Genomic DNA, 16,815 nt, shown 5'->3' on the forward strand with positions numbered 1-16,815 from the left:
ATAAAACCGGACCCACCACCAGGTTTTGAATAATAATATACTAGGCATGTTTTCTCCAGACCAGAATGAAGGAAGGGCTAATGCTCTATCTATAATAGTCGATAAAAATATTATAATTCGAACCCGGAGAAAACTTGTCCTGTATAAGACTCACTGTTTAGAAAATTTATGATCAATTTTTTCAAAAAAAAAAAATTTAATCTCACTGTGATGAAGAAAAGCGGAAATTTCAGGACTACAAAACATTAATGTAGTCAGCTCCTTAGGTGGTAATATTGAAACGATCGTTTACATTTGTTGCATAGGAAATCTTTTTTTCGTGATATGTCGTTTAGGTGATTTTTTCGAATTTGAAAAGATATTTTTTCGTGTAACGTGCTTAGGGTTGTATTTTTTCGTCAGAACAAGGATAAAACAAAAATGCAATACTCGAGTTGCCTACAGTTTTAGAATTAATCCAGTTAATTCTCATGACCATTGAGTTCTAGAATTTGAAAACTTGGTGGATATTCAAATTGTAGTGAAAATTATAATAAGTAAATGATGGACTCAATGTATTTATTCCATATTTTTTCCTCTTACTTGATGTAGTTATCCACAGATGAACTATTATTATTGCTGGGTAGTTCTGAGGTAGCTCAATATTGCCTTTGAAACCTCATTCTATTGTCCCGTCATTTATTAAGCTTTTTCCTTCCTTCAATTTCATTGAAAACAGCTTGACCAAGTTCTTCTATAAAGGCATGTTGAAGAAGTTTGGTACAGATTTTTTTCAGGTTACATGAACACAACTTCTTTTATAAACTCTATAAATCTGTCTGGATCAAAACAATCACCTGTTCCACGAATATTTCCACTTCCTGAAAACTAACTACTTCTGCTTTTTCAAAGAATTCTGTGGTTATCCTTGGCTTTGCATCGTATTCTTATAATTCGGCAGGCATTACAAACACTGCTCATATTCGGATTAGTTTTTGGTTACTGTTGAATGTTGATGTTGATGTGGACATTTTTTTTATATTTATTGTGACTATTTGTTAGTACAATGCTTTCGTATACGTAATTGTATACAGTGTCTAATTAACACATCAATTGAACAAATTCTTTTATGCGCCGGCGACAATTATAGTGTAAAAATTGAATTTATATATTTTTTTTTTAAATTAACAATCGAGCATATACGTAAGCAGAGTAATAATGCTGTTGAAAATGCCTTCTCATTCCATTCATTTATTATCCTGTAAATTACATAAAAAAATTAATCAGTTTGCGAACAAACCAATCATATCAAATGCTGGTACATTTATGGGGTTAGACAGAGTGCAATTTCAAAATGGAAATTCTACTCTGCTCAGCCTCATATTGCTGCATAGATATGTCCATATCGCTGCATATAAAGCTTTGATGTATTCCTCCTCCAAGCTATAGTTATTACATACTGGACGATACTTTTGCAGTTACATAACAATGCCGTGACAAAATCAAATAAGCATCAGTCATAAAGTACTATAAAAAAAATCTTTACACGTACATTGTCGTAGCATAAATAAAAATATAGTAGATAGTTTAATCCATTGATTTCTTTTTTCATGATTTACGAACAGTTGAATGTAAATTGTGTCTTGTGTAAAATTATTTTTAAATGGTGGCTGGTTGTTGTCTCCGGTATATTCACAATATAGTGATTTATTAACATATTCTCATTTCGGGAAAACTTAAAATTTGCAATTTTCTTTTATCTGGATGTATTTAAAGCTCGCATTCGTTTATAATTGGAGTTACTTGATTTTAGGATTTGCTATATGATCATTACAGCCTACTTGCATACCATTACATTGCCAAAATATTTTAGTTCATCAAACTTATCTTAATAAGTTGAAGGATTTCACATACCACCATACAAATATAGTGTTGAGTCTTCCTTTTCTTGTGAACAAACAGATGCTGGTTAATGATCATATGGCATAAAGCAGAGATGCTAATGACTTTTTTTCAACAGGAACAAGATAGACTTTCAAACAGAGATCGGTCTAGTCGGGAGGCAGAGCAAGAGCGTCAATGGAAACATCTGCAAGCAATGCGCCAACAGCAAGCACAAATACAGCAGCAAGTTATTCACGAGCAGCGCGTACATGGTAAACACAATGTTTAAAAATTTGCTTATCTGGCAAACAATGATTGTTGTCATTCTATGAAAAATGTATAAGAATAAGACGATGACGTAAAAAATTATATTTTTAGCTAGTGCTCAGGTAAATTGTACAGCTCCTGATTTTTTTCCTTTTTATTATAGTGTGCTTATATAAAACTTAATATTTGTTTCATCATTTCATTGCAGCCATGGCAAGGGTACACAGACAGATTAATGAAGATGGCACACCTCAAATGAGCACCGAAAACACCCCAGGATTAACAACCCAATTACAAGTCTCCACAGCTCAGGTAATTGCAACTAAATTCCATGAATTAAATTCCGTATAGCTCCGTACTGACTTGAGCATTTTTGCGCCCGAATGCTCCAGTGAGTACGGCGTGTTTGTGCGTACTCGCAGATGGTCAGCACGCGCGAACACGATCTATCAGTCATCAGTCCATTGAAGGATTTTCGTCCGGAACAGCGCTCAGTTAGGATGCGTCTTTGACGACAGCCTGATATTTACTGGCTCACTGCGGTTATCACAAATGATCTAAGCATAATTTTACGCACACAAACAGAAAATTTCTAGAACGCAAAAAGTTCATACGCACGAATGTTCGTGTGGGCAAACCGTTTGTGCGTGCAAAAATGCTCAACTCAGTACGTGGCTTTAAGCTATTTATATATTATTTGTGGGTACCTTTTATCATTGAACGCAAAGCAAGTCAACAGTTGTAGATTACTTATACCTATATAATTTTATAATATCATCGACTTGTATAGGAGGTTTACGCTGACTGCTGGGCTAAAAGTATATACCTCTTACTGTACAAGCCAAGTTACCATATCTCATGATAACTGTTGTTACGTTTTGTGAAACGATTATTTTATATGAAATTTTCATGCAAAGGATGGAAATCATATGGGTCCAATAGCGTCGTCATCTCCTGGATCTCGTGCAACGTTTTCAACCCCTCCGATGAAAATTACAAAGGGTGTAGCTCCCCAGAGTCCGCTCCAAGGTATTACACGCCTACCAAATCAACACTCTACTCCAGTCACCCGTCCGGTCAGCTCTGTTGTGCGGCCTGGCATGCCTAGTACTTTTGCACAGCCTCCTTCTCCATTTTCACCGCAACCTCAATCTCCCCATGATTTTCCACAATCTCCTGCAGCTTCGCAATCACAGGATCATTTCCAACGCTTTGAACCTTCAGAATCGTACAATCAAACTCCTCAAACATCGAGACCACAATTTCCCACCACAACTTCGTATGCAACCTCACCTCGGAACGATTCTTTTCCTCAACCACCTGGTACACCTCGTCCTGTGTTTAACGCTCCCACACCTCGTTCCTCACCACATGTTTATGCCCCATCTCGAACTCCTGATCCTTATAGCAGCCAAGCACCCACTCCGTCTCCAGCTCCCAGTTATACCCCACCCAGGGGAGAATCGAGACAGGAACCTCAATCACCCGAGGTCTTCAATCAGCAACCAGAAGTTAATCGTCAATTACGCGACTTGCTCCAACGGCAACAATTTAATAAAAAATTGGAACCTCTCGCCACTTCGTGGAATCAAGGTAATTCTTGTTCAAGACTGATTTCTCAATTATAGCTTACCTGCATTAATGTTCAATGTCAGCAAATAGTCCTTGGTAAGTACTTGCATTTCAACATCTTCATAAATCTCTGTTTAGATGGACAAGGTGTAAGTGAAAATCCTCAGCCGCAATTTGACGGAACTCATCCTCAAGGTCCTCAACATTCACAAGCTTCGGGAAATACTGGAGAAGGTACTTTCAGGCATCCTCTTCCTCCCGGTATTGTCAGACCACGAATGCCTATCCAGCCAAATGTCATCATACGTAATCCCATTGGTAAGGACATTAAATAATCAATATTTATCAATATTCTATATAGATAGGAGGAAATGAATCACAGCGAAAAGAGTCTGGTACATCAGATACTGTTTCAAAATACTAGTGACAAATGCTATTGCTGTTACAATTTCAATGTGAATCAGAACATCTATGAATATTAAAGATACATTCACATGGTTTTGCTCAATGAAAATTAATTTTTCTGCGAAATACGGTTTCAAATCAAAATTGGTTTGAGGGTTACACAATCTTATGCTCCACGAAAAATAGTTGAAGTTCGGGTTATAAGCTAGCTAAGCCAGAACCATCTTCATTGTTAAGAAATGATTTGTTGCAACAAAAAAATCTAGTGCTTCACAAAAAGCCTTGCTAAATACTTACACCTGATTTTATGTCGATGTAGTGTATTTTTTAAAATATAAGCTGAGGTTTCTAAAGTTTCTGGATGTCATTTCAAAACTTTTGTACTTGACCTCTTTGTGTAATTGTTTTTACAGAAATGTTCGAAAGTAATACAAATCAAATAATTATCTACTTTTAGAGTCAGAAATTCATTGATATTTAGGACTAGTTTTACTAAAGCCATATGGTAACTTACAAATTTGTGTTGGGTGACGGTGAACAACGGCAATATTTTCAGTAACCTTCATTGTGCGATTCATAGGCCAGACAATAAGTGACATCAATGTCTGCTGAATCCTTCTATGCCGCCTACTTTTTCTGGATCTCGAGCATCTTTTGCGGTTTCCTGCGCTTAATAGTTCACGGTATTGGAGTGAAGTGTGTCCTTCATGTAACAATATTGATTTGTGTATTATATCTGCAATGACGATTATTTATTTTATACACCTAAGATATTTTTTAAATTGCAAGAGCATTTTTGAAAATGTCAAAGTAGTCTGGGTTAATTATAAGACACAGAAGACAATCTAAGAACTGAGAAGAGAGATGTACAAAGATTGGTAAACTTTTTAATTATAACAATCTGAATTACTTTCAAAAATGTAGTTCAGTAGGTACTTGTTATGTATACATATAAATAAACTCATGTTCATCTATGAGTTATAACACATTTGTCCATGATTGATAAACAAAACACCATCCCATGGTGACTTCAGAAATAGTACTTGTAATGTTGAAATTCATTTGGAACCATGAAATCCTTAAGAAGAAAAGTCTGAGTTCTTGATAGAACATGACCTTTTTGGTTGATTTTTTAAAGAAAAATCTCATTTGGTGTACAGGGCTGAATGTGAGGCTACCGACAGGAGCAAATATTGAAGCTAGATTGCAAGGCGTCGACTCTCGCAAGAGAACGCTACTGCAACGGCCACCAGTGCCTGCTGGCATACCGCCACAACATTTTCAGAGTGGCCAAGTATTGCAACAACGATTACCTGGCCCGCGAAACCCTCTTGCGGAGCAGTTTGACATTTTGCAACAACAGAGATTTCCAGGTAAGCAATGTTTAATCGAATCACTACACACAGACTGTTTGGAATATCTATTAAAGAAAATACATCAATAATAGAAATAATTTTGATATCACAGAACCCACGCAAGCTCCACAAAGCTTAGTTCAACGATCAGTGCGGCCTGGACTTGATAATATAAACCAAGGTATTAGAATGATGGGTGCACAAGGAATAGTGAGACCACCACTTTTGTCAGCCTCGGTAACAGAAGCAAGTGCTCCAACTACTGAAGCTTCAGAAATCCCAGATAATGTGACAGCAGAGCTTGAAAAACTTGAACAGGAGAGTGCTCCAATGGTAGAAGTGGAAGGTGTTAGTGCAATATTGGGAGATTTAGCTGACGATGATGACGAACTTCTAGGTAAAAATAAATCTTCTGGTTATTTCTGGATGAGTGAAAGATGCATTCATGCCAGTGCATTCAATATGTCAGCATCATTGATGAATGAATTTTTTCTCAGTTTAAGGGGAGACACCGGTGAAATTTTGATAACACCGAATTTTCGGATTTCTTGCGCATACACTTTCATCGCAGAAGATTGATATTTTTTTTTTTCACAACATATAGTAATTTAATCTGAATCTTGTTGGAAGGAATTTTTGATCACAACTTATTTAGTCATTTCAAAAACGAAAAACTCGGTATTCTCGAAATTTCACCCGAGTCCCCGCTTAAAATATATGTATCAAGCAATATGAGAATTTCAATTTTCATAACTCGTTAGCTTTTATCAACTAAACAAATAGGCCACAAATATGACATATCAAAATTTATTTCAAAATACTCTTCTGCCGAAAATAATTAAGTTACGTGAGTTTTGTATGTGTGTTTCTTTTAGCCGAAATGGGAGCTGATTTTAATATACTGGAATATGCAGATCCCGAATTAGACAATATGACTGGAGGTGAAAAAACAAACATATTTGATCTCGACTTAGAGCAAGTAGAAGTAGAGACTAAAGAAGATAAACAAAAAAAAGTAACGAAAACAGAAATAAAGCGCGAAGACGTGGGCCCCACTCCAACTACTCATCCAGAAATTAGAGAAGCGACCAGCAGTAGCTCAGCACAGGATCTGTCAGATACAACAACAAATATGCGACCACAGGCGCAAACATTAGTTGCGACATCTCAAAGCACTCATCAACAACAACCTGCACCGACACAACAAGGAACAAATCCACAAGCTGCGGTCGTGCAGCAACAAATGCATCAACAAGTTCAGCAAGCAGCAGCTATAGGAAGACCAATGCCTGCTGGAACAAGGCTCATATCCCCTGATGGAGCAATCGGCGTTGTTACTTCGACTAACACTGTAACAGTCAGCTATCCATCTAATTTTCCAGGTCATTCACAGCGATTACCTCAATCTCACATACAAAGTAAGTCTACTAATGTAAACTGTATGTTATCACTATATAAATTATATTTTGCGATGTGTTGTAACTCTGATGTAGCTGGAAGTAGGCAAACAAGTTTGATAGAAATGATAAAGGTAACTAGTGTAAACAAGGACTGGAAAATATGAACGTGAATAGAGTTCCAAAAATTCACTTTAACACCATAATTCCGACCATGATCTCAAGTGACAATGATCATATTACCAAACGTATCTATCTTGACCTATGTCACAGCAAAACTTTAACTAATCCTTTTTTATGTCCCACTTACAATGATAGGTTCAACAGATATTCATCCATGATAGAGTTTTTTTGATCCTTAGAGGGCCAGCCTGATTCTATTAGGAGTCAGCAGATAACTTCGAAACTCCACTGGACATTTTGACTATTTATATACATAATTCATACCTCCGAAAAATATCGAATTTCAAGGGAAAAACGTTGGCCTTCCAAAGGTTAATAATAATCTTCAAGCTGGTCAAGGGGTCCCCATGATAAGGGTATTCACATATACACGTACACACCTGACTGGTTTTCACAATGTTTGGAGCATTTATTAGGTTGAAATGTTAACTTGAATAAAATTATTGTGGGCGAAACATTGGTACTTACCCACAAATGAGGTTCAAGTTCGAATAAACTGTTAGTAAAATAGCATTGGATTGTCTAACACACAACTGCACACATTGACGTCATACACATAGCCTCTGCTTAAGAAGAGTGTAATCAAATTCTGAGGATATACTAATTTTGTGTACTCTACAGGCACGATCGAACTTGTAGACATGGAGGTAGCATCCCAATGCTCACTTCCGCGACTGGGATGCTATCTCCATGTGTATAAGATCGATGACAGATACTGAGCACTATGTAACCCACAATAACATGACAGAAAAAATAGTTGAATCGTAATCCCAAATAGTAAATTAGTCAAAATTCTTCGAATTTGGGGGCAAAAATCACTCGTAGGTGGATACATGTATATGTAAAAATTTCTATCCTACAGAAGCAATGCCTGTTGAATTTGACATTTCTGCCAAACTTTGCATTTATATGTGCTATTAACACAGTTTGGACTCCACACATAGTTGTAACGATTCGGAATTTGGTTAGATGTTACAATATGTAATGTATTTGGTTCGTTGTTACATGATGTAATACAGATTGAAACTGTCAAAGAGGGCTGCTGGGATTGGCTAAAACTGAAAAAGTTTTTGTTAAGATCAATATGCAATATGTTCGAACCACAGTCGTGTACACAGTATTGGCCACTCAACCGATGTTTTACAGGGACAATCCAACAAGCCAGTAATGCATTGTCCGCAGTAAATCTGTTAGTAACACTTCATATTAAAGGGAAAATAAACAACGTAAGAACAATATACGACACTGCCAACAGACTCATACAAACCATTTTGAAATCATATTTTGATTTGCTCCCACACTTGTTTCTGAATATAAGCAAATCTGAAAAGTAATTCTTGAATAACAATTAATTTCTTACATTGTCCTTTTGTACCAATTATGAAGTCTAAAACATGGCTGGCATTGTTAAGAGCCATAATGTGCACTCACCGGTTAAAAGACCCATCTTTTTCATGTACATAAATACTAATGAGAATGCTTTCGGTCAGCAATACAGCAACAGCAGCAGCATCAACAACAACAACAGCAACAGCAACAACAGACGCAGCCCCAACAGCAGCAGCAGCAACAACAGCAGCAACCACAGCAGCAGCAACAACAAACACAGCATCAGCAGCCACAACAACCACAGCATCCACAGCAACAGCAGCAGCAGCAGCAGAGGCTAGGAATGAGAGTAGGTGGTGTTCCTGCTACACCAGGTCGTGTGGTACCTGTTAGCCATATGATGGGTCCACGGACGCCTCTGCCACCACCGCCACCTCCACCATATCCCGGACTTCCTCCGCCATATCCAGGACCTATACAGGTGTGTGGCATTAGATGTTTATCTTTTCTAGGATTATACGCATTGCTTTCAGATTCAGTGTTTTCATTTTGTGTTGATTTTTTCGAGTCTGGTTATTACTTTTTAAAGATCGCAAAAAGTGCTTTGAACGTTTGATCAAAACTATGTTGTCTTAGGTAAATTTTTTCATGGTGTAATATAAGTTACATGAATGTCCCAAAGTTTTTTGCCTTGACTATAATCAATTTTCCTGGAAATTTTATGAGTACTGTAAATTAGCATGTTTTGTTTTTGGTGAATATTAATTTAATGTTAACAACACTCAAAGGTTTCATCCAAAAATTTTTTCAATCATCAAGTTTTCATATTCCTAAATACTGCACCGACAATTACATTCAGTAACTGTGAATAATCTTCTTTGACAGTATAAATTGGAAGGCCTTAGAATCAAATTCCGTTAATATCTAGTATTGAAAAGCATTGAAACATTGTTCAATACCACTAAGAAAATATTCGAAATGCTTTACCACATTGGTTACTAACCCAAAAATACCAATATTTTTTATTTCAACTTAATAATCGAGATATCACAATGTTATTTACAATATGATATACCTGAAATAGCTATGGAAAACTTAATAAGTTATTCTTCTTTGGTTTACGTAGAAACGGTATCTTCGGCGAAATTTTGTATATCCATGTCAAAAAGTAACCAAATCAGTAAATTTGAAGTTTTTGTAGTTCCGGTCAAGATACGCTTGCGTGTGATACTTTCAAAATTTGTATACATTTTTTTCTTCAATCATTAAAAAATCTTACGATCAGTTAGCTACTACGGTAGGAAATAAAAACGTTAGCCACAAGTTTATGTTGCATATAATTTCCAAGGATTTAGTTTTGGTGAGGTTAGTTGACTATAAATCAGTACGCATTCCGATGCCTTTTTTTTCTGAAAGATGAGATTGAGGTGCTACATAAATCAAAACACGTGTGGCTTTTGTTTGCTAAGACACTTTTCCAACCCAGGTTGACGAGTCTCCAAAATATTATGATTTTCCCTGAAGAAAGCTAAAGAAACGTAAAGGCCAAAGGATAAGAGGACAAGAGAATAGTCGATTGGGTTATTGAATACTTTGTTTAAGGAAAGCTAGTCTCGACTTTCTCTATATGAAGCCATATTAGGAATGTTAATCAAATTACTGATAGCTGAGTATTCGTAATTATACATTGTCATAGACTGGTTGGTTTTAGTCTTTGTGAACCTTCAGAATCTTTTCTGCACTTTCCCACCTAAATACATTCGACTCTTAACCTGAGTCTATCATATTTGACTATTTTATCGTTAGTTTAAAATTGCCCACAGTTTATAGCGACTAGACTATTTACTTTGCGACAAAAATTCAAATACCTACACCGCTGAAGGTTTAAATCCCTACAAAATGTTTGTACCATAAATACGGCTAACTGGTAACAACAAAAACAATTTTTAAAAAATTACTCCCATGTTATTTGAATGGGAAAACCTCGAATATCTTCGTTTAACCTTTCAGCAATGGATTCAAAAGATATCCCTCCGCGAAAATTTCTTCTCTGCTATTTACAAGTTTTTTTTGGGTGGGAGCAAAAAATTAGTGTCGTTTTCAAACGAAACATCCTGGTGTAGATATGTTTCCAAAATGCTTCGAAGAGGCCATGATAAATCCAAGGGCTTTTGAAGCTTGGTTTTTTGCACTTTTGATCTTCATATGTCCAACTTGAAGTTTAAAAGGACAGTCCAGACCTCTATGAAGTTGGTGTGTTTCATGCTTATGTTGTTTATAGTATAGTTTTGATTGTGACTATTATTTTAGATTATCCTTAATTTTGTGTTATGCTGAAATATTAGTCTATATTAAATATAAGTCTGTTTGCGTCGCTCCAGATTAGTACATTTACTAGCTCATTTGGAACATGAGAGGAATCCTGTCTTTGAAGTCGTTCTAAATAGTTTGATGCCCTTAGCAAATAGTCAAAAAGTGAAATAATGAACAAGAGCTTGGAAGTGGTATTTAAAAAATGATTAGTGATCGTTAACCGACAGCATGACAGCAATCACTAATCTACCTGTATTAAGTGAACTGAGTAATTGAAGAATATTCTATAACAATTAGAATTAACAATTATATATGTAAGGGAAATTATCAATCACATGGATTAACTTACTAAACGCGTGAATCATCATCAGATGTTCATGATCATCATCTTTCGTGATCAAAACATAGTGTCAGCTCTGCGAATTATGAACCACTTCTTACATTGATCACTTTCTTCCTCTCATTCTTTTTTAGTCCTTCCCAAATTTTCTCATATTACCTTTCACAATTTATTCTTACTTCTCTCCCACCTGACAGTTGAAGGATGATTATAACTACTTGCACGACAGTCATGCACATATATATCGGTGTCGACACAATATTTTAAAGCTATTTAGCTATAATATGACAAATCTAATAATTGCGTACAGCATAGTTAAAACATATATAACATTGATGACAAATTCAAAACAAAGTTTCTCATAATCAACGAAATTCATTGCTCTGAGCACCAACTGCTCACTGTAGGCATATCTATATTTTTAATTGTTTTAAAGAGGATAAATCTTGTTGATGTCACTGTTTGTCTGTGATGTTAGGAAATCAAACATCACCGTTTTGATTGATATTACATAACAAGTACAAATCTGATTTGAATGTATAATTCTGTGAGTTTGTTTCAGACTTGTATTTAGCGTTTGAAATGGTTTAACTGACGTTAGTGCGAGGAAAGCAAAAAAAAAAAAAATTAACAAAAAATTACGACATTACAATTTTACTTCTTTGAAGCAATTAATTTTAGAACACGTAAAATAAAATATTACTTCACTTTTGTATCCCATGATGATTAAAGAAACTAAATACGTGGTCGACCTTCATAAACCAGGTTACTTGACAAAGCCAGTCTTACGCGAATCAAGTATCATCGTCTATCAAAGTACACTATGGAAGATCATATATCCAATAACTTTTGTCGTGTGTTTTAAATCTATTTATGTGAAAATGTCTAACTTGATTTTGTAAACTATCAAAGGTAGCTGAGTAACTTATTTCATATATATTTACTTGTATATAAGAGTACTGGCTGGTAATATGGTGTTTTGGCCTGGGTGTTTGCAATGCATTGGTGTTGGTGCATGTCTAGATGGGGCTGTGCCCGGGTGGGCGGGGCTTGGTGCGCCCCACGGTCCATGTAGGGCACCCTGGACCAGTAGCAGGTCCATCGCTACCCTCCGTGGTCCACACTGGTGTACCCGGCATACCACCGCATCCTCACCGGAGACCCTTGCTTCTGCAGGTGAGCAAGCCTTGAAGAAAATTATTTGCACTCAGTTCACGTATCTCATAAATTAACCGATTGTCAATAGCAAAGTGCATTGTTATTTCAATTTATGAAAAGAAAAGGAGCGGATTGAGATTAAAATGTGGAACAATTAGAAAATTAACGGGTCACATTATCGAATTTTCAGGCACAAAAATTTATTTCGTAGAATTTCAAAATATAGAAAGTCGAAATATAGGAAAATAAAAATGTAAGCAGATTAATTTTTAGAGGACTGGTATTTTTCCCTTGAAATTCGACATTTCTTAGCAGTATGATTTATGTATATGAATAGTCAACACGTTTGGTGGAGTTTCCACATTATCTGCTGACTCCTAAATGAGCTAGTCCCTTTAAGGATTAAAGTATTAAAAACTAAAATATAAAATTGTTAGAATGAATGAAAATATAGCAAGTCAAATCATAAAATCGATAGACTTCTGATAATTCTCTATTTTGGTTTTCTGTACTTTACCTCTTAGTATTAAAAAATGATGTAGTGGTATATTGCGCATCAAGGAGGCAAAGTCGGTCTTTTTATGCCAAGCATAAATTTGCCATGTGAGTCATAGGAGAGCACGTACGAAAGCCGAAGACAAATATTGAGTTGCTTCGGAAAACGGTATAAGCAACAAACACATCGCATAACTTACTGTTTATACCAAGGGTCAAACAACCATCCCTTCAATGAAAACCGACACTGAATGGAAACTTGTGACATAATTCATTCAGCATGTTCGCGTTACAGGACTTTATACCCGCACTTAGCATACGTAGTCATGCGACATGTCGAACAACTGTGTCGCACAACCAAATCGGCTCAGTATAGACACATCTCAATTATTCATCAAATGTTCATGTGTAAAAATTGTTTGAACTTTCGTACTCCCGTAGAAACATGTAATTTTCTGTTCAAATGCTTAGGTATCTGGATCAATAAATAGAATTGTTTATGCGTACAAAATTCTGTAAAAGTATCGTCAAGTTTTGTAGAAACGTTCATCACTTGACTTTGCTATTTGTAATTTTTAACTTCTTTTCCCTGTCAACCTTTAAACTGCCGGGATTTTAAGAGCTTTATTCCCCTTATATATTCTCAAAATGTTGTATCTGTATCTTACATATAACATATGTGAAGTTCCAATCACAGGCAGAGACTATATTTAAACTTTCCGGCAGTTTAAACGTTAAGAATAAGTTCTTATCACCAAATTTTACTTAACCAACTGAACTTTCATTTTCTAAACCTGGGTCTCACGACGCTTTTGGTTATATTATGATTGGTGTACTTTGACTGCTGTAGTGTATGTGTGTGATACATCATTATCAAGAACTTGATAGAGTCTGTATAAATTTGCACCAGTGTTTATGTTTTAAGAAAGAATGCTTCCTATAATTTCAAACAAACTATTTAATTACAATATTTACTTCTGCAAACACCTGTTCAAAATGCTTCTTGACATCAATGTCTTCGATATTCCATTGGCTATTTCGGTACTCATATAGTAGTGCCTATATTTACTTGAAAGTATAATCGTTGTTCTTTCTATACCTTCGTTTTTATTTTATTTCATATATTCAATGCTTATTTTATGCGATTAGTACAGTTTATATTTTGAAGGTAAACAAAATCAAACGTAGTGTGGAACACATGATAGTAACTAAAAATTATTACAGGGTCCTCTAGTTTGTCTAGTTTTAGTTCTCAGAAACATAATTAATTCAAGTTAATCAACGAACCTCGAATAGGTGTTTTTGTATCCGAACTTCTATCTTTTGAAAACTAAAGAAATGGCATGGATGCTACGAAATCGCAGTAGTAAATTCATATAGAGCATGCCATTTATTTATTTCTGCATCTAAGAAAAATGTATTGGAGTGTTTTTATTCAGAATTGCTTATAGAATGGGACTGTTAAACCCCTTTTCGCGTTTAAGATACGTGGACTTGAACATTTGGAAATGTATATGTCAATGTCGAAATCGATTAGCCCCCCCCCCCCCAAGTAAGTTCAATTTATAAATCATATTCATAAGGTGAATAGCTGAAGGTTTGACTCATTGATTGTGTATCAATTGAGATTATGTTTGACTAAGCTTACAAAATATTCAACGAAAAGTTTACTGAAACCAGTTAAGTTGAATCTGTGTCTTGCTCTACAGCTCTAGGATGGCCACTGATTGCCTGTTTGACCAAACACTCCCTGTATGTATGTTAAATATGTATTTGGAAGTGACCTTAACTGTCAGTAGTCGTGTTCACAGGAGCAACCGTTGCTGCTGGAGGAATTACTGGAACAAGAAAAACGTGAACAAGAAAAACAACAGCAGCAGCAGCAAACGGACATCTCAACGCCGAGTGGTGCTTTACTAAGTGATAGTGAATTCGAAAGACTCAGAGCTGATGTGCTGGGCTCTACTCCTCTTTCTTCTCCACCTCAAAATTTCATCTCCAGTGGAGGAGTACCTATTGTTAGACCTCCGTGTGCTCCAAGACCTCCTTCAACTCCTGGAGCAGTGTGGCCACAAGGAATTTCTGATACTACGAAACTAGTTGGACAAACACCCAGACAACCGATTGCTACACAAACTCCGCCTGAACGTTAGTGTAAAACATGATATTACATTACAATAGTCCCATAAAATCTCAAGCAGATAATTCAATGTTGCAACTTTTTGTAAAATTGCTCTGGCCTAGACAACGTGTACATAATGTGGCGCAAAGCAACGTTACTTTTGATCTCAGAGAATGTAAATCTTCAAACTAATTTCAATGTGGTGACAAAATTATTTTTAACGTTGCTACAACCGCCACATTCTTCGGGAAAGAATAGGCTAAGTTCAAGTTCCACAGCAGTGAATTTTACAATTAGTAAACGTAGTTTATTAGATGAACGTAAATGTTGTTTCAGGTTTCTACAGTTTTTCAATTTAACTGTTGCTTCTAATTTTTTACTGAAAAAGTTACTGGGTTTGACGAATTTTACTTTGACTTTCATTTTTCCTGAAAAGAAACAGAGAAACAAGAATTATAACATTTTCGAAGCTTCAATTTGAAAAAGTAATTATTAGATTACGTTGTTGTAGTAGGATAGTATTATCCACGTGATTTTGAGGACAAACTGAGAGTTACGTGTTTCTGATTGCATTGTGGAAATCAAATATGCTCAAATTTGGGGATTTATTACTTGTGTACAATTCAAGCAGTTAGAATTTTCAATTCTATGATAACAAATAGCCTTTCAGTTGAGATCATTCACTGAATATAATACGTATTAAATTTTTGGAAAGTTGGAACATATTAGATATAAATGACTACCTAATTCTGAACTTGAAATATTTATCCACAAACTGAGAATTTTCATTCAGGATGAGAAATTTCAGTAGGTTACTTTTTAAAAAATGGAGCGTTGGGTTTCTTTTGGACCACATTAAGACATATGTCTTTCCATAATTTAATATTCTAGGGCATGTGTGCGGATGCTTTGTGCCATTTTGTTTTTTTTAATGCTATCAGGAAGAAGGAAACGAGAATCTCAACTATTAAAATCAAGATCCAATCTCTAATCAGGAGTACAGTTAACACAGTTTTCACCGTTTTGGGGAAATGTGTCGAAGTATTGTTTTTCCAAACCATGAAGGGTAGAGAGAGGGAAAACAAATTTGCTTTTTCTCATAAAAATTCTATTTGGTTTTACTTAGCGGCAGATGATCACCATTCCCAATTTTGTGGTAACCCCATTATATTGTACAGCTCTTAAATAAAACCATCCTTAAATTTCCTTCTTTCTCAATATCACTTCAAGTTTCCAGCTCAGAGATATTAGATTTTGATTTTTCGATTTAACTGTTACATTTTTTCCTTAATCTCATATGCCAAGTTTGTTTTCTTTCTACCCTCCATACTTTAGACATTCACCTCATCTCTAAACCTTGATCTCATTCCGATACCTAATTGATCATTCGAGTGCCAAGTCATGGAGATAATCACTACTACTATCTGTAATAAGAAAATAGGGAACATGTTTCACAGGCAATCATGGTCAAGTTGAATTCTTTGTCTCTTGATTCCTGGTTTCTAAACAGAATCAGTGATTTATATTATTGACTGCATTTCAGCAAGGATAGCTACATTTAATATTCCACAACTTCCAACACCACCAGCACCACCAGAGAACATAGTGACTGAACAAGATCGTCAAATTCAGTTACAGTATGAGCACTGGTTCAATCATCAAAACCAAATTCTATTGCAGCAACTGAAATACTATGAAACGGAAGTTCAAAAGTTACGCAAAATGAAGAAAGTACGTATTTCATTCATATCTACTCATATAGTAGTACATGAGTATATTAGATTTTTTCAAAAATATGCATTGTTTTGTATATAAATGTGCATATCGATGAAGACTCGATTAAGTAGCAGTGTATACGCCAACTTCTTTGACAGGCATATCTAGGCAGGTTATTGAATTTTTCAAAGTAACTTACTGTTCGAGAATGGGTTACTTTTGCGCACGTTCCACAGGTTTCAAAAATTGAACGATTCAACCAGATATTGCAACAATTCAATTCCAATGCTCTTCATATCT

The 16,815-nt window shown here is 35.6% G+C and overlaps 1 protein-coding gene across 11 annotated transcripts in view; it reads left to right on the forward strand.

Moving 5' to 3' along the window:
• Window positions 1-16,815, forward strand: part of LOC124180001 (histone-lysine N-methyltransferase 2C-like) — a 72,688-nt gene that overhangs the window by 30,058 nt on the left and 25,815 nt on the right. For 8 of the 11 annotated variants that reach the window (XR_006870185.1, XM_046564948.1, XM_046564951.1 and 5 more), the window contains 11 exons: window positions 2,000-2,135; window positions 2,339-2,442; window positions 3,048-3,723; window positions 3,841-4,020; window positions 5,268-5,480; window positions 5,575-5,859; window positions 6,338-6,880; window positions 8,533-8,852; window positions 12,048-12,200; window positions 14,477-14,825; window positions 16,343-16,530. Coding sequence is in view for 10 of the 11 variants with exons in the window: in XM_046564948.1 (XP_046420904.1) it covers window positions 2,000-2,135; window positions 2,339-2,442; window positions 3,048-3,723; window positions 3,841-4,020; window positions 5,268-5,480; window positions 5,575-5,859; window positions 6,338-6,880; window positions 8,533-8,852; window positions 12,048-12,200; window positions 14,477-14,825; window positions 16,343-16,530 (3,147 nt within the window). In the remaining variant the exon portion in view is untranslated. The remainder of the gene's footprint in view (window positions 1-1,999; window positions 2,136-2,338; window positions 2,443-3,047; window positions 3,724-3,840; window positions 4,021-5,267; window positions 5,481-5,574; window positions 5,860-6,337; window positions 6,881-8,532; window positions 8,853-12,047; window positions 12,201-14,476; window positions 14,826-16,342; window positions 16,531-16,815) is intronic. The other 3 variants (XM_046564950.1, XM_046564952.1, XM_046564954.1) reach the window with 3 other exon arrangements.

Source organism: Neodiprion fabricii, chromosome 4 (genome assembly GCF_021155785.1).
Source record: "Neodiprion fabricii isolate iyNeoFabr1 chromosome 4, iyNeoFabr1.1, whole genome shotgun sequence".
NCBI lineage: Eukaryota > Metazoa > Arthropoda > Insecta > Hymenoptera > Diprionidae > Neodiprion > Neodiprion fabricii.